The sequence below is a fragment of the Watersipora subatra genome, chromosome 11, assembly GCF_963576615.1.
Source record: "Watersipora subatra chromosome 11, tzWatSuba1.1, whole genome shotgun sequence".
NCBI classification, from domain to species: Eukaryota; Metazoa; Bryozoa; class Gymnolaemata; order Cheilostomatida; family Watersiporidae; genus Watersipora; species Watersipora subatra.
The window spans coordinates 26,286,118-26,309,980 of record NC_088718.1 but is presented as its reverse complement, the minus strand read 5'-3'; the positions used below and the strand labels follow the sequence as shown (position 1 = coordinate 26,309,980).

The 23,863-nt window shown below is 37.2% G+C and overlaps 2 protein-coding genes across 3 annotated transcripts; both read left to right on the top strand.

The window, feature by feature from the left end:
• Positions 1-2,810: 2,810 nt before the first annotated feature.
• On the top strand, positions 2,811-11,921 carry LOC137408659 (uncharacterized). The gene is made up of 4 exons (XM_068095240.1): positions 2,811-3,168; positions 4,320-4,434; positions 7,994-8,094; positions 11,586-11,921. The coding sequence occupies exons 1-4, from the start codon at positions 2,928-2,930 to the stop codon at positions 11,675-11,677; spliced, it is 549 nt and encodes a 182-aa protein (XP_067951341.1). The 5' UTR covers positions 2,811-2,927; the 3' UTR covers positions 11,678-11,921.
• Positions 11,922-14,508: 2,587 nt separating this feature from the next.
• On the top strand, positions 14,509-22,452 carry LOC137408463 (uncharacterized). 2 transcript variants are annotated; one of them, XM_068095000.1, is made up of 6 exons: positions 14,509-14,563; positions 14,937-15,143; positions 16,431-16,574; positions 17,287-17,507; positions 20,505-20,667; positions 22,166-22,452. In XM_068095000.1, exons 2-6 carry the CDS (start codon positions 15,007-15,009, stop codon positions 22,392-22,394), a joined length of 894 nt encoding a protein of 297 aa, XP_067951101.1. In that variant the 5' UTR covers positions 14,509-14,563; positions 14,937-15,006; the 3' UTR covers positions 22,395-22,452. The 2 variants fall into 2 exon arrangements, with proteins under 2 accessions (XP_067951101.1, XP_067951103.1); XM_068095002.1 differs by lacking the exon at positions 14,509-14,563 and adding an exon at positions 14,620-14,844.
• The last annotated feature ends 1,411 nt before the right edge of the window (positions 22,453-23,863 follow it).

The following is a 23,863-nucleotide window of genomic DNA, read 5'->3' as shown; positions in this document are numbered from 1 at the left end:
GGTGGTAGTCTTCTTTCAAACCTCACAGAATCATTAAACTTGGTCCTAAAAAACAAAACAGTACATATTTTTAGTAGAAGGGTAGTAGAGATATGAGCTTGCTGAACAATAATGTCATGTGTCAAAAACTTCAGAAGATTTTTGCAATTGATCACAAATCAGTTTTTGATGTCAAATTATGGTTATCACACCAGGTTTGATATTTAATAATTTTTCAATCCATTACATGACAAGGATGAAACCTCATTCAGTGATAGTTGGTGCCAAGTGCTGCCTAAAGCAGCATAAATGACAGCAAAAGTTCACATCTAAGCTGTAAAGTATGCGAGGGAGCATTCCAATGTGCTGCGCCTCACAATCATGCCAAAAATGGCCATGTCTGACTTTATGAGATCTTAAGAGCTTTATATGATCTAGCAAGACTAGCATGCAATATCAAGGAAAAACCTCGGCCATATGACTATTCATGATATAACAGAATGAAGAACACAGATCCTACTGATTGCATTTATATCAGGATTGAGTGACTAACATAGCCTCTTTGAGCATGTTCCGCATTACCAATTGAGGATTATAAGCCCAAGCAATCGAGTGAGAAACCTAGGCCCAAGGGAGTATATTGCCCAATATGAAGTGAGGAATATAGGCCCTTTGAGTATATTGCGCAATCTTGAGTGAGGAACATAGACCCAAGTGAGTATAACATGCTCATTATGAAGTGAGGAGTATAGGCCCTTTGATTATATTGCGCAATTTTGAGTGAGGAACATAGACCCAAGTGAGTATAACATGCTCATTATGAAGTTAGGAATATAGGCCCTTTGATTATATTGCGCAATCTTGAGTGAGGAACATAGACCCAAGCAAATAAAATATGCTCATTATGAAGTGAGGAATATAGGCCCTTTAATTATATTGCCCAATTTCGAGTGAGGAACATAGACCCAAGGGATTATAATATGCTCATTATGAAGTGAGGAGTATAGGCCCTTTGAGTATATTGCGCAATCTTGAGTGAGGAGCATAGACCCAAGCAAGTGTAGTATGCTCGTTATGGAGTTAGGAATTTAGGCCCTAGTGAATACCTATATCGTAATATCTCGAGTGAGGAACATAGGCTCAAGCGAGTACGCTGTACAATATCGAGTGAGGAACATAAGCCCTCATGATTATAATTATATTATAATTGAGTGAGGGACATAGGCCCTCATTATTATATTTACAACAAAATAGAGTGAGAAACAGAGACCTTCATGATTATATTTATATTATAATAGAATGAGGGACATATTATATTTATAATATAAATAACTATATATAGTTATGAGTGAGTAACTATATACGTAACTAGTAATAATATAACTAATTTAGGTAATAAAATATTAAAAATATAATATTGTTATAGTTATAATAAAATAGAGTGAGGAACATAGTCTTTCATTATTGTATTTATATTATAATTGAGCGAGGAACATAGGCCTTCATTATTATATTTATAACATGATAGAGTGAGGAACAGAGACCCTCATGATTACATTTATAATATAATAAAATGAAGAACATGTTATTTTATAATATACATAACTATATACAGCTGATAATATAAATAATTTAACTAATGAAATATATATAATACAACATTGTTACATTTATAATAAAATAGAGTGACGAACAAAAACTCTCATGATTATGTTTATATTATAATAAAATGAGAAACATATTATGTTTATAATATACGTAACTATACATAGCTAATAATATAAATAATTTAACTAATAAAATATTTATAATATAACATAATTATATTTATAATAAAGTATAGTGAGGAACATAGGCCTTTCACGGTTTTTATTTTTATGCTAATAGAATGAAGGACACAGGCCATCAGGGTTATCTTTATAACAGAGTGTAGACCATAGGCCATCACGATTATATTTATAATATATTAGGGTGATGAACATAGGCCCTCATGATTATATTTATAATATAATAGAGTTAAGAATATAGACCCTTATTACTATATTTATAATATAATCGAATGAGGAACTTTGGCCCTAATGATTTTATTTATAATATAGTTGAGTGAGGAGTATAAACCTCATGATTATATTTATACAGTATTATAATTGAGTGAGGAACATAGCCTCATGATTATGTTTATTTACTATATCATTTAGTGTAGAGCATCGGTTTTTTTGGCATACAATATCATATGGTGGAACATTACGCCTAGAAGAAAAATTGTATAATATTACAGAGTACGTAACATAGGCTTACATGATTATGTTAATATTGTTATGGAGTGAGATATATAGAGTTTATGGCTTTTATAATTAGAAATGTAGGCTTACATGAACGCTTGTCTATAATTAAATAAAAAAATGAAGTAGCCTTTGAATTTATCTATATTACTTTAAAATAAAAATGACTGAAAAAGATGGTTTTTTTGCGTATTCTAATTTGATAATTCGTGAATTATCACTACTAATTTTTAGTGAACGTTCATTCGTCAGATCTTTTTATTTTCTCTCAAGTTCAGCAGAGCGGTTTGTATTTTCCCAACGGCGTGATTTCGCAACGACGGTTTTAATTTAAACAGCAATAATTGCATTTGCTTTAGAAGTTGTCTGTCCTTTTCAGAAATTTTATCCGATTTTGCGGAAAAGTGCGGAACATAGGGCCTTGCGGAACATAGGGCGTGCGGAACATAGACCTGTCACCTATTATTCACCGAAACCAGTTTGGCAATACACGTAGATCACGTTTATGCAGAATCAGTACTCTATTGCCAATTTGCTTGCAATCACCTTGAACTTTCATAAATTTGTCAACCAATGAGACGAGGTAACTTGAGAAGATGCGTTCGTCCTCACGTATACAACAACTTATTTAATAGATAACAAACCTTGTGAACAAGCTAGACAAACATGTCGTATAATTTAAGACGCATGCAAGTGCGCCTCTCATCTCATACGTCAGTTTTATCTTATCGTCGCCCTATAAGTTCCACAACTAAACTTTACATATGCAAATTTCGATCGACTAGAAGCAATCTACTTTTATCATCAAAAACGCCACGACTTTTAGCTTATCAGTCGTTGGAAACTTCTTCGGAGAGTGCAAACCCAAGTCAGCTCACCACAAACAAGACTGGTGACAAAACCTCCGGTAAGTATAAACTAGAATTGTATGTGGTTAGATGAGATTTTAACGTTCTCTGCATATGCACAGGTTATCAGATTAACAATTAGCATCATACCTGTCAACTCTCACGCATTGGGCGTGAGACTCACGATATCACCCCAAAGAAAAAATGAAAATGCGTGAGATTTTTGCCCCAATTTCCACAATTTTATATATACTATTATTGATAAATCAATTGCCCCAAAACCAAATCTCACGTATTGCCCCACTTTTGGGTTGGCAGGCCTGATTAGCATATCAAGAGAGTTTAAACTATGATCGGTAGTCGAATTAGCAAATGAAAAGCGCTAGTCATAGCTTATTGATTATGGTACATGATATAAAACCATTGGCAGCTATTATTACTTACGAAATTGATGCGGAGCTAACATATAAATACAGTAGACTTAAGTCTATAATGTACATTCTTTCAACTATGGACTTGTAATATATATGACTGTCGTGTGTATTCCTTAATTTTTGGTAATCCCTGATGTTTTACAAAAAAGTAGATCATGGCGTTGTAAGCATATTAAGAGGATAAGGAATTCATATATCTTTTTAGCAGATTGAACTTGTTAGTTCTCTTATATTGAAAAGGCTCATCATTGCTAGTCAGGGAAGACTTGCTGACCAAAATTTTGCTAGTAAGATAGTATCAAAACATTTGTGGCATCTTAATCACTTTACGTTTTGTTAAACATTCTAAAAGCTGCCAAGTCAGAATGGTCACATGTCATTTGAATTTGTCCAACTGACTTATTAGAACGTGCCATATTAAATGGTCAAAAATTTTATCTGGAAATGTCATATTAAAAATAACTACTACTAGTCCTATACTCATATAATGGCATTTATACAGATGTATGAAGATTGGTAGCTGTAGAGAAATGGTCGACTGTATATTGGCGTGTGCATATCATCATTTTGGTGATCATTGTTACAGTTTTTAAAAGCTCATTTTGGAGCCAGCAATAAAACAATTGACGTTAGAGCTGGAATTGAAGTCAAGATCTCTCTAACAGTGTTTTCTGTTAGGCTATCCTAAACTTGGATTAGTAAACTAAACCTAATCTTTTGTTGCAGTGTTAAAAGTGAGGTGTGATTGCACAACACATAACTTATGGTTTTTGTAGCTGCCAAAGATGGTGTACAGCCTCAACACAGCGTTGCGCCAAGTGCTATGGACAAGTGGATGCTGGTATATACCAAAACGTACCCAGACAAGGAGTCGATTCCAGATATTGTTCCGTAGGTTTCCTGTCATTCTACCATATTCGTTAGCTGTTCCATTGTCTTGTAGCTTCCTTTGACAGTTCTATATGACGAGTGAGGTGAAAGTAGCCCTATTAGCTATTAGCCCAATAGTTACTCTGCATAATGCTATTGCCAACAGTTTCAGTGAGTGTGCCCATGCTTTCTAAAGTCTTATGCAAAGCATATAACTTAGAAAGTGTAAAAGGGTAGCTGAACTGCAACCTAACAGAAGATTCAGTTGCTACAGTGTGGAGAAGCACAAAAGGTATCCTGAAAACCATTAAACCATGCTCACCTTGATTTGGGCAGTGTTAGCCTGGCACTCGTAGTTGATTGGTTAGGTTTAGCCTTACACTCTCATTTGATTGGCTAGGGTTGGTCTGACACTCACATTTTATTGGTTAGGTTTAGTGTGACAGTCAAATTTGATTAGTTATTTCTTGTTTGTCACCTTATTTTGTCACTACTGATGTTCTTACATTGTTAACTCTCTGAAATTGTTGAAAATAAAATGGGAAATGGCAAGGCTGCTGTCATATTTTTGGGGGTAACATTAATTTTTAGTGCGTTTGACTGAATTATTTATTACAAGCTAATGCAATTCCAGACTTTTTAGCCTTATTTGCTATTCACTGGGTTGTTCATTCATTCAATGCTGTATAGCCACTCCATGCTAGCTTGAGTTGCTTCGATCTAGGTATGCACTTCTGAAACTTGGCTTTTTGGTCATGAGCGTTATGGTGTCATGAGGGTTATGGTGTCGTGAGCGTTATGGTGTCGTGAGCGTTATGGTGTCATGAGAGTTATGGTGTCGTGAGCGTTATTTTATCGTGAGCGTTATGTTGTCGTGAGCTTTATGGTGTCATGAGCATTATGGTGTCATGATTGTTATGGTGTCGCGAGTGTTAAGGTGTTATGGTGTCGTGAGTGGTACGGTTTCATGAGCGTTATGGTGTCATGAGTGTTATGGTGTCATGAGCGTTATGGTGTCATGAGCGTTATGGTATCATGATCGTTATGGTGTCATGAGCGTTATGGTGTCATGAGTGTTATGGTGTTGTGAGCGTTATGGTGTCGTGAGCGTTATGGTGTCGTGAGCGTTATGGTGTCGTGAGCGTTATGGTGTCGTGAGCGTTATGTTGTCGTGAGCGTTATGTTGTCGCGAGGGTTATGGTGTCACGAGCGTTATGGTGTCATGATTGTTAATGGTGTCACGAGTGTTAAGGTGTTATGGTGTCGTGAGTGGTATGGTTTCATGAGCATTATGGTGTTGTGAGCGTTATGGTGTCATGAGCGTTATGGTGTCGTGAGTGTTATGGTGTCGTGGGCGTTATGGTGTCGTGAGCGTTATGGTGTCGTGAGCATTAGGGTGTCGTGAGCGTTATGGTGTCATGAGCGTTATAGTGTCGTGAGCGTTATAGTGTCGTGAGCGTTATGGTGTTGTGAGCGTTATGGTGTCATGAGCGTTATGGTGTCAGGAGTGTTATGGTGTCGTCAGCGTTATGGTGTCGTGAACGTTATGGTGTCATGAACGTTGCGGTGTCGTGAGCATTATGGTGTCATGAGCGTTATGGTGTCATGAGCGTTATGGTGTCATGAGCGTTATGGTGTCGTGAGTGTTATGGTGTCGTGAGTGTTATGGTGTCGTGAGTGTTAAGTTGTTATGGTGTCGTGAGTGGTATGGTGTCGTGAGCATTATGGTGTCGTGAGGGTTATAGTGTCATGAGCGTTATGGTGTCATGAGTGTTAAGGTGTCGTGAACGTTATGGTGTTGTGAACGTTATGGTGTCGTGAGCGTTATGGTGTCGTGAGCGTTATAGTGGCATGAGCGTTATGAGCTTTTTTGGGTGTTATAAACTGTTAAAATAAAACAAAGCACTTTGTGAGGCAGTTGATCTCCTAAATTCGTGCCATGCATTTGTCAAGGAGTCGTAAGAAAGGTGATGAACAGCAGCGAGCAGTGAAACATTTGGTTAAATGTTGCTTAGAGTTCGATTGGTGGAATTTTTCTCTGTGGAAATGTTGAAGGTAACGCTAGTTTTACCCGTTGCCTCCTAGTATAGTCTTAAGGTGCTCTGGAAAGGCTCAGTTTATCTTTTTCATTTCGTAAAATGATTTGAAGTTGTATCCTTTGATGTGAAAGGATGACTCTATCTCTAGTTTTTACTAGATCTTTCATTTTTCCTCTTGGTATATAAGCATGTTTGTACAGTGAGGCACGAACATATCCTTGTTTTTAGTCTGCGCTTAATGTTCTAAAAGTGACTTTTAAATACATGTATCACTGTATGTCCCTCCATATAAGCCTATCTTGCTCACAAGCCGATCCTATAAATCGTAACATGCCATATAAAAGTAAAAGGTTGTAGGCACAGTACAAAGCCTTTCTGATTGGGGAGTATCTGTGTGCGTTGAGCCAGTGGAAAACATGTTTGCATTTTACGATGACCTTAGTTTTGCTTTGCAAAAACACTTTTTGTAGCTTTCTCTTTTTAGCGATGATCAGACGCTATACAGCTACGTATGTTTCACAAATTATTGATGAGTGAACTTCTCATGATTATCTATCATGATTATATATCGGGCTATAGTAGTAGTGACTGTGACTATTTATTTTTAACAGTAATAATAATGTCGTAAGCCATAGCAATAGTGGTAACTCGCTTGACTTGGAACATGCTCCACCACGGTAGTATAAAGAAGACAAAAAAGGTGTTTGAACTCATTCTGCAACACATTTGTGGCCTTTCTATGGCATCGGATGATGTAATGTTTTATGCTAGTTATATTTGGTCAAATGTTTATGCGCATATGTCAAATATTTGGTTTTATTGAATATTCAATTGTTTCGGTAAAAGAAATTTATTTGGTAGTTAAAGAGTTATACGATAATCATTATTTAAGAACTAGTGTGAGTCGTTGGTTTTTTATGAGTAAGATCAGACATTTTTTCTTTGTTAAATCTTTTTAACTGAACCAGCAATACTGTCAATGCAATTGCATGTGATATGTGTACAACGCAAGCGATCGTTTGTATAACCAAGTGACCACAGACTGTCATTAGTGTCATACCATACTATTATCAAACAAGAGCTGCTTCGTGTTGGTGTGCACCCTGTTGCTTTGAGAATGAAAGCTGGACAGAAAAAGGCTAAATGCACCTGTTCATTTGAATTTTTTTAAGGAATATCCGTTTGCGGCTATTCTTTAAATGCAAGCCATTGCTATTGTATAAAATAACTGCAAGTAAATGGCTACCAGCCGCATACGTAGCAAGGTTTGAGTTATGGTTGTTAAAATTAAGTTGGCATGTTATTTCGTTTACTTTCAATCAGAGTTACGCGCGTATAAGCCAAACCCCTAAGTTTAGTAACATTTTTGCATTCTATAATTGGCTTATATTCGGGAATATACGGTACATTTTATGTTTTACAACCAGGTCTGCTTTCCCTAAAAATCTTTTGCCCTACGTTCTATTGCTATCTGTGAGAGCTGTCATTTCTGTTAATTATATAACAGCTGTGTGAATACGCTGCGGATGTTCTATTTGCAGGACAAGCAAAATGCTGATCTGCAGAGATAAGATGCGCGTACCGATCGCCATGTTCATGGCTGCCTTGACACTTTTTCTCTGTCTCATCGTTTCCATTTCAGGTATGCATGTTTGTAAGGTGAGGCAAGGTTCTATTGCTATATATGTTTCAGGTATGCATGTTTGTAAGGTGAGGCAAGGTTCTAGTGTTATATATGTTTCAGGTATGCATATTTGTAAGGTGAGGCAAGGTTCTATTGCTATATATGTTTCAGGTATGCATATTTGTAAGGTGAGGCAAGGTTCTATTGCTATATGTTTTTGAGTTTCAGGATTTGGATTCGGGTAAAAATGAGGCGTTCAAATTCCAATCACATACCCCTCACAATTTTTCCATACTTATGGTAGTTTTTTCTTTGAGTGAGGTGTACATGGGTGTGCAATAAACGAATCAAATAGGTGAGTTAACGGTGGATAAGAATATCACTAGACGTGATTGTTTGGAATATCTATATATATATTTCTCAAAGTATGTCTGTCGTCTGTCTGCATTCCCGCTATAGATCTTAGAATCTTGATATTTAAATACCGCATTCTGATAGAGTTGAACTCATGATGGTTCCATGACAACTTTCTAATCCGGATGCTCTACCACTGAGCTAGAACACCATAGTGGTCGAAGATGTTTTAATATAACGGATACACAATACGCGTGCTAATTATTTTAGCATTTAGCGTCGACGAGTTACGATGCTACTGTTCAGAACTATTTTGGGACCTAAGTACGTATATGCAACGCGATGCTTATTCGTCTTTTGTCATTAGGGCTGATTTATTCGGACCCATGATAATTAATCTCGAACATAAAATTTGGCAAATTATGAACTGATTATATACGTTAATAAAAGATATACGTCGCTGAACTTGCCATGGCGAGTTATCTGTATCCGTTATACGGTATATCCGGTATCAGTTGAAATAAAATCATCTCGCAATAATATAACTAATGTTAAAAATTTAAGGTTTACTAAAGTACCTACTAAAACTTCTTTCAACTACATGTGATTAGTAAAATAAATTCATTCAAGTTAGTTTCAGCGTTTATGTTATACGCGTGTCTCGAAGGTAAAAACTCTCCACGTAGTACATTGTAATGTTATATTATCTTTGGCACGCAGATCATAACCACTAAATTCACTGAAGTCATTGTAGGTACCTATAGTTACTAAGGTTAACTTAGTATTTTGGCACTATTTTTAATGAGGACGATTAGTACCTATAGCCTACGATATTAGCCTACATGCCAATGTTCGCATGCCAACACTGAAATGAACTGAAATCATATAATCGTATATCAGATTTTGGATTGTAATTGTACTAAAATAGACTATATTTAGCCATTACTTACTAATGATTTTACATTTTACACCTTTACATTTTTATTTTTCCTTCTAATTTATTTCAACGAAACACTTCATTCAAGTTATGAAATTTTAAATTTACAGTTGTTTGAAAACCTTTACAATTGTTTTATTTAGTTTTCCTGCACAAAACTTTTTCCTCATGATGTGAAGTTTGAAAGTTACGGTTGTTTGGCAAAGTTTAAAAACTTTTACAGTTGTTTTTATTTTCTCTCTTTATGTATTTCAACTACACAAAACACTTCTCGCACGATATGTAGTTTGAAAGTTAGAATAGTAAATGTTGTTATATGTTAAACAAATCAATTTTCTGTCCCAAGACATAATTTATTACCCAGGCAACGCCGGGTCGCACAGCTAGTATGTACAGTCAAACATGGATAACTCGCCCTCGGATAGCTCGAACACATGGTTAACTCGAACGGTTTCTTTCGTCTGTTCCCACGTAATGATAAATTGCTTTAGATAACTCGACCTCAACTCTGTTAACTCGAACAGTTTTTTGCTCAACACCTACCGAGACAGTTGTTATCGCTTTAAAAAATCACTTTATCCCAACCCATAGAGGAATACCTCAACTTTTCGTAATTCATAGGCGTCGTTATTGCTACCATCGGCAAAATATTTTTGTCAATGACTTTTCTAAAGGTTTGGTGAAATTTGATTTGACCAAACATCCACTTAGCGATGGCCCTTGGGAAGCGAGAAAAAGAGAGGTAACTTCGCATAAACTTCCAGAAAAATCGGCAAAATTGATCTTGGTTAAAACGCTCAAAAGTGAGATTTATTTTTTTCTGAGCATTTCAACAACGATTGAGTTTTGCCAATTTTAATCTAAAAATGTCCTGGCAATAACATCACCTCAAACAACAAACCAATCTCAAGTGATAGAAAAGTCTATACTTTTTGATAAAAAAGTTTTAAGCTTTACATTAAAAGCATTTAATTGATTTTATTAAAAGCATTTAATTCAAGCATTGAATTAATAATAACAATTCTTGCATAGAAATGTGTGTGCATAAAAAAGGTTCCACCAGAAGCTATCCATCAAAACTTTGAATATGACGATACCGGTTCGGTACCTCTTAATACTGGTACAAATTTAATACTGAGATATCGTACTGTCTTTGTCTGTTTTACTACGATTACAATGAAAAATTATTTGGTATACAATTATATGATTTAGTTCGTTTCAGTGGCATGCAAATGGGCATGCCAATTTTTGCATGCCAGTGTTGCCATGCGAAATTATCGTAGGCTATAGACGTACATAGAGTGGTATAGAAACCCATAGTAATTATCTAATGTAATCTCCTTGTAAAAATCTATCAAAACTCTGAATACGACGATATTGGTACCTCTCGATACTTGTACAAATGTAAAAATAAGATATGGTACTGCCTTTTTGTTTGACCGAACGGTGAAAGAATGTAGAGGCCATTCCTACTCGAGATAATACAACAGTCCACGCAAAAAGTATTGACCTTCACGGCGATTTAGCAATTGAACCTTACGAAAAGCTGGAAATAGAAGTTCACGAAAACGCAAAAAGCATCATGTTTCATAGAGTTAAAAGAATTCATAAAGTTTCAAACAATACATTATTTAGCGTTTTCTATAGGGTACAATATGATGCGTTAGATCAATATGCCTTTCGTAGCTCAGTGGTAAAGCTCGTGGTAAATAATTTTGCAGACACAATCTCCGCGAGCTCAATTCCATCAGGACGCGAAATTTTAAATCCGTGATTTTAATAGCTGTAGCTGGACATACCGAAGAACAGACGACAAAAAACAGACGACAAACTTTGAGAAATATATAGATTTTCATGATTTGACAGTAAGATGTCCGAGCGCTTACCTTATAACACCTACACTAGGCGAATGCTGAAAACATTTGATTAGATTAAATCGTGGGTCATCTACGTATTCAGTATTTCACTAAAAATTCACATATCACTGAAAATGACAAATAGTAGTGAACAGCCCCAAGCTACACTTATCACTAAATGAATGTTTATCATGTACCCTATCATCATTATGTCCTCTCTAAGGGTAAGCGGAGGTAATTCAACATACCCTTAGTTCCTTGGGCAGAAAGCAGCCACATGCAGTTCTCACACACCATAGGATTCGACTCACTCGCATTAACCTTTTTTTTATATGTTGATTCTCATTAATCTCTATTTTTAGGGAGCAAGGCCCTCCGCAACCGCTCTGGAAAGACTATACACACCTATGCTGAGGAGCAATTTGTGACTAAAGATACAGCTGCTGTCAAATAGTACAAGTGCAAGGAGCTTATCTCCACACCGTTGCTGTTCACACTCTCGGCTGCCTAGCAGACCTTCAAGACTGTTTTAGTGCCTGATTTCTGAGACCTATCCCGTAGTTGTCTTCTCTTACTTTCTCAACCATAGGCCATATTATGAAGCATAAATTTTTGGCGTTTACCTACAGTATAACTATTTCCTTATTTTTACAATATATAATCTATATTATGAATATGTTATATATTATAAATAAAGATTTATAATATATATTACCTTGTGTTACGATACTTAGCCACGGATAAACATCTCTATGCATGTAATGCTTAAGTGAGAAATATTACTTATATAAGTCGAGCACATGCTGTCAGCACATGACCAAGCCAGACTGGCGCGAGTCTCAAATGTTTTAAAAAGGTACGCGTATTTCTGGATCAAGCTAAAATAGGGATCGGTCTAGAGTGTGTGCACCACAAGGGGCCGCGCCATGAAAACCTGTGAGGATATAACAGCAGCGCACACCGCTGCTCATTAGGTAGTAAGGTATGCTTCCCTGACCATGTAACATTTTCGTTGACAATCACTGGATTTTAGCTGTTAAAAAATAATGGTGCTATTTTTGCTAAATAATACGATCTAAGGTATATCTACCCTTAGCGCCAACTTGTAGTTGAATATTCACTCACCACAACTTCACTCTCCTGTAGCAGGAAGAAGAATACTCCTTATACACCCTTCTCCATATCTAGTTAGCTATTCCTTAGCTTTATCAATAAGCTGAGAAAGCTACATAATTCTGCAAGCCTGTGTGAAAGGCTTTGCCTCCAAAAGCCTATCTGGCTTTCTTAGCCCAAGTTTCTGTAACGTAGTCAGGTGCACAAGAGATGCCTGCATATACAACAGTAATATTTACCATCAGAATGGCTCTCTATATCCTCCCCATGATTTCGTTAAAAGTTTACTAGTGGTTTGCACATACAAGCTTGTCATAGCCAGAAAGTCATCAGGCATCCATTAGCTAGCACAGTGCCAGTTGGCCTTATAGTTATGGCTGTATTGTTGCCTTGGATAAGTATATGTTCTAGAATGTTCAACTATTAGTTGACAGTTTGTGCTTGAATTAAACATTCTTAGCTATGAATAAAATGGAAGCATCGATAAGCAGCACCATCTCTGTCTTTCTTAGACTCTAGTCACACCTGTGCTTCACTGGTAGTTACTTTAACAAGAACTCAAGTTGGGTAAGTCTAGCTTTCAGTACTTAGGTTAAAAACTTGAGTCAGTAATAAAAGCAGCAAGGCTTAGTGTCAAGGTTTGAGAGGGTTAGGATCAAACACTCCAGTTTAGTAAACTCCAAGCGTCAAGACTGTATTTTAAGGCTTTAGGGCTGCCGGTGGTTCTCCTAGAGTCATTAAAGATTTACTACATGTAAAGATAGTGAGTGTATAGTTTAATTGAATTTGTCTTAATAATAGTCCTTACAAGTTGTAATCGTGTTGAGAGAGGTCAGAGAGAGGTCATGGTCTAGTGCGCCTGACCTATAAACAACAGGTTGGGGTTCAATTCCTAAAAAGGGTCACTGGTGGTGACAGCAATGACATGGAATCTGAAATTGCTCTCTGCAGCTGGGCATGTCTCCAGTCGTCGAGGTTCTTTTGCCACTGGACTAGGACATGTCCAGACAAGATCATAAAGTCATGAAAAACACACACAGCCTCTGATTACAATAAGCTAAGCAGACATCATAATTGATCTTCAAGAGATTACTCACGTACACAATCATGTTGGAAGTGCCTAATTTGCAGTGGCCTTCGACTCTCCATCAGTCATTGCCGCAGTTATTTATAAATTTTTCATGTTTTAAGGCTACAATAACCAAACCCCAATCATTACAGATGCATTTGGTGAATGCTAAAACTGTGTTTATCAAATTCGTCTACACATCCTCTACCTTACAATTTGTATCGTTGAGAATGGTGTCTAGATGATGTCTTCAAGTTTGTGGATACGCCAGATGTTTTGTCATTGTAACATTCAGGGTGTACATGAGGAATATCTGAAAGTAGCCTTGGTCGCTTGAGACACCTCTCTCCTTCAGCAGTTGAACACGCCTGATGAGGCACTAACCGATGTTATTAAATAAAATTTGTATGAGTAGTGAATTGTAAATCATATCATTTCTGTCTACCTTCTGTACATGAAAATTGATTTACTTGAAAATAGTGTTTTGTATTTTGTGGGCGAAATGATTGCATCACAAATGTTACTTTTTAGTTGTACTAATCATATTCTAGAACAACCATTCTACCAAAAGTATTAGTACAGGCTGTGTCAGTGGTCACCTTCATGTTTTCCTCCTTAACCTCTCAATGACTCTGCTGTGCCTCTTTGCACGTTCTGCTGCGCTGTTTGTTTTGAAATCAGCAAATTTTGGCGTATTTGTTGAATTAGTTCATTCATTAATTGCTTTTATGATTTACCAATACCCCAGCTGTTCGGTGGGCTGTGAGAGACTGTTAGGAGTGCCGATAAAGCACAGATAATAAGCATGTAAAATATAATTTCAAAACCCTAGAAAGTGAATGATTGGTGCAGGTGGTGGTGTGTTGAAATGCTGGCAGAAGGTCATGGGTTCAAATCCAGTATGAAGCAATCTTTTTCCCAACTTCCATCTGCGGCTTCAGACAGACACAGTTCTTATAATAGTAAAGGTTTTATTATTTATTGCGCTTCACTTTTATAAAGCTTTAGTAACCATGGTGACTAAATCTGTGAACTCTGATGTCATCAAATGACAGTTACTGGCGAAGAAGTCTATAAATGTTAGAGATGCGAAGCGATAGACCGTGAAAACTCCGCTGAAAACTCCCTAAGAGTCAGTAGCGACATGAGCCAATGCTGGTAAGCATATCATAAATAATCTAGTTGCTACTAATATTCACTGGTTTTCAGAAATATGTCTATAGGCTCGAGAAATACGTCTATAGGCTCGAGAAATATGTCTATAGGCTTGAGACATGGCAGAGTCTAGTTTTTATACAATTGAAGCAAAAGGAATACCAGTTTACATGTACATTTTTACAGTTGGTTCGCTCTGTTCTAGGTATAAGGATTAGCAAATTTAGCACGCGAATAGACTGAGGTTCTCTAACCATGGGGAGTGCCTGCTGCCTCTATAGACAGTTGAGTAGCCATCAGCTGAGATTGTTAGTAGATAGGCAACTCACAGGCTAATGAATGTTGTTCTCCTTTCTGCTGGTATTCTTGAATGCAGGTCGGCTGAGGCTTGCGTACAGCGCTATTCTATCATGCCATAGTTTCCAGCAAGTTCACTTGAATGCGAAATGAGGCAGCTGTTGCTGTCACTTATTACCCTGACAGCACTTTCTGCTCCCACTGATGGTAGATATCAGGACAACCCTCTGCCAGATATACCGTACCGGGGGCCTTTGATGAGCGCAAAGCTTAATGCATCAAAGAGGTAAGCATCATTCACCTGTTGTTCCTAAAGCATGGTTCCATATGTGCCGCAAAGCACCGGCGACAGCCCCGCAGTCTACTGCGGTGAAATGTGAACCTGCACACCGGGTACCGCCGAGTACCACCGGTAGTTGCCGGCGGTCAGCGCAAGAGTTTAGCACTGTTCAAATTTCACGAAAAGCCGCAGACAAAACCTTCCCGAAATCCACTGCACAGGTGAAGGTCCACCATTATCGCAAGCACTTTGCTGCACAAGATTACCGCCGGGGTCTCGTAATCGATATGGGAACCAGACTTTAGCTCTCTATTGTGGCCTCTCTCATTGGTTCTCTAATGCTGTCTCTCTCATTGGTCCTCTAGTGTTGCCTCTCTCATCGGTTCTCTAGTGCTGCCTCTCTCATCGGTTCTCTAGTGCGGCCTCTCTCATTGGTTCTCTAGTGCAGCCTCTCTCGATGGTTCTTTAGTGCTGCCTCTCTCATTGGTTCTCTAGTGCTGCCTCTCTCATTGGTTCTATAGTGCTACCTCTCTCATCGGTTCTCTAGTGCTGCCTCTCTCATCGGTTCTCTAGTGCTGCCTCTCTCATTGGTTCTCTAGTGTGGCCTCTCTCATCGGTTCTCTAGTGCAGCCTCTCTCATCGGTTCTCTAGTGCTGCCTCTCTTATTGGTTCTTTAGTGTGGCCTCTCTCGATGGTTCTCTAGCGCTGCCTCTCTCATTGGTTCTCTAGTGTTGCCTCTCTCATTGGTTCTCTTGTGCTGCCGCTCTAATTGGTTCTCTAGTGCTGCCTCTCTCATCGGTTCTCTAGTGTTGCTTCACTCATTGGTTCTCTTGTGTTGCTTCTCTCATTGGTTCTCTAGTGCTGCCTCTCTCATCGGTTCTCTAGTGTTGCTTCTCTCATTGGTTCTCTTGTGCTGCCTCTCTCATTGGTTCTCTAATGCTGCCTCTCTCATTGGTTCTCTAGTGCAGCCTCTCTCATTGGTTCTCTAGTGCTGCCTCTTTCATTGGTTATCATTTGGTTCTCTAGTGCTGCCTTCTCACGGGCGAATCAAATGTTTTTGTAGTGCTGCCTTTTATTTGTAACCTTTATCACGACTGTGGTGCTTTTCTCATAGATTAATCTTGGGTTTTTTAGGGATTTCTCTCCCTGCTTATTTGCTAACCAAGCTCCTTGCTCGTTTAGAAATTTGGCAATTTTTACGTTTGTTTGTAGTTTTTGCAGCTTGACTTTTTTTATCTTATATCGTTACCAGGTTTTGTGGTGTGTCTTATATATATAAATGCCATATGGTAGGTCAGATCTCATACTGCAAACAAAACTTGAACGGATTCTTAGTAACAAGGGATTCGCTTTAGTGGTGTTGGCAGAAGACAAATCCAAAAGAACCGCTAACTACAGAAGGACTAGCGTGATAGGCTATTACCCCTTCAACGATGAGTGTGTACCTTATTTTACTAAGCTTGAAGCGTATAAAACTAAATATTTGTGATGTCATTTTCCTCGCTTCTTATAAACTCGGATCTAAAACAGGTTTCCATGCTAATCGTTATGTTAAAACGCAAAATATTGACAATCAGAGCTAAGCAACTAGAAAAAGCATTTAGGACCATTTTATACAAGCCACTTGCAATTCTGTTTGCTCTCCTTCAACTTTCTCTTTTTCTCTTTATTTTTTAGTTTGTTTACTTGCCAAATAGTATTATAATTATAATTATAATGTTCTTTAAAATAGTAATTGTTATTCACGGATTTTGATAAAATTTATTTTACTACTACAATTGCTAAAATTCTACTTTGAATGGTTTCAAATGTGCAAGATAGCAATAACTTGGTAGTGGTACAACTTCATTGACAGAATAAGATACGCTCACCACTGCTTTGCACTTAACTTGGGCTACAGCCTTTTTCAATGCTAGTAATTTCTTTACATGACCATAAAATAATTCCAAATAATTTTTTTCCTAACAATTTCTCTCTACTACATGTCCTCTTTGTGTTACATTTCCTCATGAAATTAAATTAACATTAAATTTTATCTCTATTACATTTCCTTTCTATTACAATTTCTTCTCTATTACATTGTCACTAACCCATTATTGCTGTTTGTTGGCCTTTTGTTTCATCCTGAGTCTGTTTAACACCATTTCAGAAGCTTCGTTACTCCCTTCGCCAATCGCCAAGGAATATTGAATCTTCTTCGAATGCCCCTGAGGTCTCTGGGTGTCACAACTAATGCCACCATCTTGGAGTTTCTTGAGAAGCATTATGGGAAGAGATCAAGAATGTTATTCAGATATAATCTACAGAAGACAGCCTCTAGCGCCAATCGAAGAGAGGCACTTGGCAACCAAATATATGCAACATACCCTGGTAGTAACAACTCATCTCCTATAGCCTTTGTTTCTCTGCCACTCGGTGTTTCCTTACACATATAAATCAGTGTCTACCTTTGTCTATCTGTATCATTATTAGGAGGCTGAGTGGTTTAGAGCGTTAGGGTGCTTTCAGGTTCCTTGTGTGGACCCTTGACGAGTACATATGACAAAATATTAAAGAAATATCTGTCACGAAAATGGGTCCACGATAAACATTTAGTTCGATGCATAATTATAGGTTCGGAGTTACCTTCTTCTTACCACTTTTAGCGCCTCACGACTTACTCAGTGACACAAAAATGAACCTAATAAAACATTTTATCATTCAGTTAACGTAGCCTCAAAACAATTTTAGATATTTTTAAAGGTCCTAAGGCCTAGGCCATGGCTTTTGTTGATGCATCGCCACGCTTGACTGTTGCCAATGAACTTTACTATCTACTCAGTAACTGTTTATTCTCAAGTATTTCAAACAAGACGACAACTGCCATATTACTCCTAAAATTGTGAGGATAGGTGATTTAAATCCAAACTACTTACATGTACTCTATTGCGTATCTTCTAAATGGACCCCAAAAGCTTGTAAAGTTACAAGACAAAGTGTCATTTACTGGAAGCCTTTTAAATATTGTCACAGCCTTTATTGCTATGCATTAAATTGGGTCATATTGACTGCTATTCGAATGCAGTTATGTTTGAACAACTGAACATAAAGCAGTTTTGAGGATTATGAAACGTAAGAAGTACTTTTGTATTGCAGCTGTTCTTATGAGTTCCTTGAGAAAGTGAAATGTTTTACATGCACCCAATCATTTATCCCTACGTGTAGGGAGTCTGAAGTGCCCTTAAACAGCCACTTTAGAGCTCAAATCCTGATCAGTCTACTTCTAAACTATAGTTTTTAACAGTACCCTTGTTAATCTTATGCATTGTGAAAGATCGTCATGGGTAATGAGTATGATTATCCCATGAAGTGACAAGGTGACTGGTAGATGTAGTGGTAGCGTCCTTGTGATTGAATCTGATGCTTGGGATTGATTCCTGTGGAAGGTAATCTTTTTTCTAACGCTCTTAGCATGGCTTCGAACAGATAGACAAATACTGCTCATATCATCGTAAAGATCGTCTACTGGGTCTACCTCTGGGAGTTCGAATGAACAATATTTTTGCACATTGTTGACTAGCTCTTTGTGTTTAGATACCTGTCTAGTCTTGTATGTCTATAGAATTAGTGCCTTCTTTAACTGTGTCTAATGGCTAGTTAACATTATATCCATAAATCTATCAACTATACTATATAGTTAATAGATCTATGGTTAATATGGTTAATAGGTCTATTAAATATACTATACTATAACTATTAATTATACTATATAGGTAATAGTTATAGTTAATAAAAGTTCAATCGAAAAGTATGTAAGACACTACGTAATCGGCCGAGATTAGAGCAGCTGGATCTCATTCTATGCAGTTAATTGTATGCGCACTCTTGACTGTATTATTATACATTTGAGAAATATATATTTATTACCTTGCACTCGAATAGTTGGTTTTCTTGTCAAGCAAGTAGAGGAACTCGGTGGTTTCCTTTACACCGTTTCATTTATGATCTGGTTTTTTGGAGTTACTCTTCCGTGTTGAATTGGACAGGTATATGAAAGAGACGTTATGCATGCCTAATAATTGCTATGTTCCTCTGCATGTAATAAAATGCTTGGAAAGCTCAAACAACATACTTGCACTCACACAAACTGCTTTTATTTTGTATGGCTGCTTGCTAGTAGGCTGACCTACAGCTCTAATGAGCACCCCCTCTCGGCATCTATTATCATTGTACTACTATTCACATTTTGAATAATGTTTTAAATTTGCCCGTTGAAAGTACTCTCTGTACATTATTGCGTTTGGATTTTTCTTAGATGCATGCACGAGCCATATACCTGTGTTCAGGTGTGGTTGCCTAGTCAATTGTCAAATACCTACTACTGCTAGGCCACACATGAGCAGACTATTGTACAAATATGGACATTTGATATGTCAAACATCAACTGCAAACTGTCACTGCTACTTACTCATAGGTCCAACAGTGACTTTTTGCGTAGTTTGTAAAATCAAGTATGTTTTGTTTTCTAGTTAAAACTTTCTGAAAGAGATTGCCAGCCAATGCTAGTTTAATGCATGGTAGGATGAAAGTGTGCAATTTCATTGCTTTATATCCCTGAATAGCAGAAACAGTTTGGTCCTGCAGCAAAGCTGTAGTAATTTGATGTTGTGGCAGATTCTTTAATGGAATAGTTACAGCGGACAAATATGCATTGTTGATTTGGCGGAAGGAGCGGGTGCTCTTTCTGGGTACTTGGCTTTTTCCTAAGTCAAACCCTGACAGGTAACCTTGACAGCTAGGCCACAGAAGATGTTCATATTAGCTACTGACATCGTTAAAAATGGCTAGTTAGTTATAATGTTTACACAGCTGAATATTTGTAACGAACATATTAAAACACTATTTAAAATGTGGATACTGTAGTGGTAAAATAAGAATACCCGTTAAGAGAGGGGGCCATTAGGGAGCTTGCAGATTTGCTAGCGTACAGTGTAGAAAATAGAGATAACAATAATAACGCTTTGTATGAACACCATGTTTAATCTCAACAGCTCAGTTGACTGCAATTTTACAATTTGTTAGTAAATGGTGAGCATGCTGTAATGGTCCAAAACTAGGAATTGATTTGTGAAAATAAGGCTAAGTAAATGATTTAAAACCATTTCACTTATGAACAGGAATTTTCAGATTTTAATGCAATCAATTTATTGTCATCTCTTTGGCCTATGTAAACTTCAATTATTTCATGCACATTTTATGTATTTACGTGTTTTATGTACATGTTATGTTTTATGTTGACATTTAGTAGACCCATAGTGACAAGCATTAATGATTTACTTAGATGTATAGTTGTACAAGTGAACTTTTAATCACAATATTATTTTACAGGAACCCGTCACTGCCAGGTGGGCAAGCGAGTGAACTACAATCCTGAAAAAGCACCTTTACATGACCTCGAAAAATGCTGTGTTATTCGTAATAGATGTGACCTACAGTCAGGTGTACCCTTCAAAGGTCTGGCAACTCCGACTTCAGCTGATAACTTTCGGAGGTGAGGTCACTTTGCAGGTTGTGGGTTGGTTCATGCTGTGTCGTCGTATGTTGGGATTGTCTTCTTAACAACTATTTGGGAGTTATGTGCACCATAAACTGATGGCATCGCCAAGACAACACGGATAAGTTGGGAAACATTGCAGCTGTCAAACTTCTCTGATAGTTCGTCGAGCATTCATGAAAATTTATGCATTGGCACCATTTCGGCGATAGTGACTGGCTGTCACAGATTAGTCTATATTTCTCTTGATGACAGTTGCTGCGGGACTGGTATCTCATCATATTGCGGACTCTTCACCGATGTAAACACGGATGGGTTCGTTATAATCTGAATGATGCTATCACAAACGGTCACTAATGTATTATGGGATTAACTTCGACCTACTGCGATATAGTGTGAAGCAACTGTATAACTGTTGGTCACACCTGTAGTATGCAGATGCTCATTGTAGAGTAATATTACTGTCAAGGTTTGTATGTATTTGGGTATAGAGCCGCAATAGAGCTTTGCCTTTGTATTTACATTATGTATTAAGGGTCTGTTTGTATCGATGATTGGCACACATGTGCTCTAAAAACATCATTACAACATGTACGTACCTGTAAGTGAACACACAATAGGGCAAGGTCTTCACTTACCTGTATTTAAATAAATATTATGACAAAAACCTTCACTTCCACTTGCCCTAATGTAAGTAAAGGTGAAGGTCTGTACTTACGTGTATATTAGCTAAGATTATGATAGATATCTTGACTTACCTCTCCTATTAGCAAAGTGGTAAGATGAAGGTACTTGGCTGTACTTACCTGTATGTTAAAAAGTATTATGGTAAAGATTTGTACTTACTAACAGTGTAGTGACTAAATGAGAAATTTTATAAGAATATAGAAAACAACAAAGACATAAAGACAACACCTCAAAGTAACCAATCAAACAGCATTTTAATCGCTATATAGTAAAATGAGAGTATTTCAACTCAAATGCATTCATTGCACTTAGTTGCAATACTTAAATATCATTCATCTAAGTATTGTAACTTAAATGCATGACAGTCAAGTAAACTGGACTGTCAATCTTAGTTCACTTATGAGTATTTCTAAAGATTACCTTCAAAGTACACTAAAAAAATAGGTAAGTCGAAGAATAAATGAGTTGAATCTATATGTTGCTATATTGTACTTTATGTATAATTCACATAATTACCTTATTAGTTTTATAGCCTGGTTCATGTCCTAATCTTAAAGTCTGAACCTAGTGTTTCTACCCATAAGTCATCAGTTCAACATTTCTACCCATAAGTCATCAGTTCAACATTTCTACCCATAAGTCATCAGTTCAACATTTTTACCCATAAGTCATCAGTTCAACATTTTTACCCATAAGTCATCAGTTCAATATTTCTACCCATAAGTCATCAGTTCAATATTTCCACCCATAAGTCATCAGTTCATCAATTGCTGTCAATTAGTTTTATAATGCGTATCTGGCTTTGTAGAGTCTCTTGTGATTGTGATGCTGAATTTCACAGTTGTCTTCACTCTCTTTCATCTCCGAATGCCGATTATCTTGGAGAGCTGTTCTACAATGTCCTTGAACTTCAATGTCTGCAGACTATGTGCAATGGTACTATCGTATCATCCAAAACAGAGTGTCCAAGCTCTCAACATTCTGTGCGCTGGAAGCCAGAAACCTCACCCTATAAACCGGAGTATATTTCTTCGTGAGTTGTGGCACTATGAAGAAACATCCATAGATTGCAAGACAAATGGACGCAATCTATACTAATATGTGACAGGTTGTGTCATTTTCAATACAAACGAGGTCAGATCACAAAATTGTTTTTTAGCCCAATGTAATAGAGAATTTTCTCAGCTTTTCAAAACTGTTTTCAGAATTGAAATTGAAGCAACTTAACCTGAGATACAGGTTTTTATCGAAGAAGGTGTTGGTCAATATGGTCAACACCACAAATTGAGAAAATTGTCTTTAAAGTTGATGGATTGAATTTTAAACAGTATTATTTGTTGACGTTTTGCAATGTCATAGCAACCGCACGCTACAGACATTATATTTTCATGAATGTTGAGATCTATAGGGAAGAGAACATGGCGAACGATATGAAATGGGTCCCGATGATGTCACTTCAACTCGAATACATAAAACAGTGAGGTCAAGGTCACATGTGTCATTGAAAAGGAGCACATTGATGCACAGTAAAGGAGTTACTACCAAATTGTGTTGCACATTTGCACATGATTATTTTGAGCATAAAATTGATGCAAATGTGTCAGTGTTAGAATAATAATCCAATGCACTCACAGAACTTTTACTGAAATGAATGCGTTAGCGTCTTTAGGGTAGACGATCCATGCTTCTGAGCCCGGGGAGACAATTTGAGATCAATGTTACTTGTTTAGTAGCTAAATTAGATTCAAATTAAAGCAAGTTAAAATTGATTAAAATATTATCAAAATAACATGAATATAATATAATAATATAATATCAATAAAAAAATAAACTACTAGCACTGCTGCTACTGTCTGAATGACGTTTACGTTTCCGTATCGGGGCGATAGAGCTAGCCTTAGTAGACTTTCTAGTAGTCTTTTTGGATTTTGCGGCGGTTGAGCTGTGATGTATTGAGTTGACGTATTGAGCTGTGATGACTGTTGAATAGGCGCTGGGCACACAATATCTCTTTTGCTCTCATCACATAACTCTCTGATTTCTTTGAAAAGATATTGCTGACGTTCAACACTCAGACAAGGAGGCGGAATGATTTCAGGCCACCCTGACCTGGCTGACTCTGCAGACATAAGCTGTATATCTTCACTCTCCACGCTATTGGCATGCTTTTTTACTTGGACACTGCCTGCAGCAAAACAACGATTACTGCACACACTGTCTATTAGTATTACACTTACATGAATTGTACATCATTATTGAATTTCTCTATGTTGTACTTTCAAAGCCAAAATTCAGGATGGCAAAGAACACAAAACAAAGTAGGCCTATACCTAATCTTTCCACCGATTAGATAAACTGGTGGTAGCTCTTAATTCGGCTGATCTTTTTGCTTTTTGCATGAAAAAATCCACTTCAGTCCTTTATTGGAACAAGCACAATGCCATGATCATCCATGACAAGCTGGGTGCTGTTTAGGCGAGCCAAGCCATTTACTACCTAATTAAAT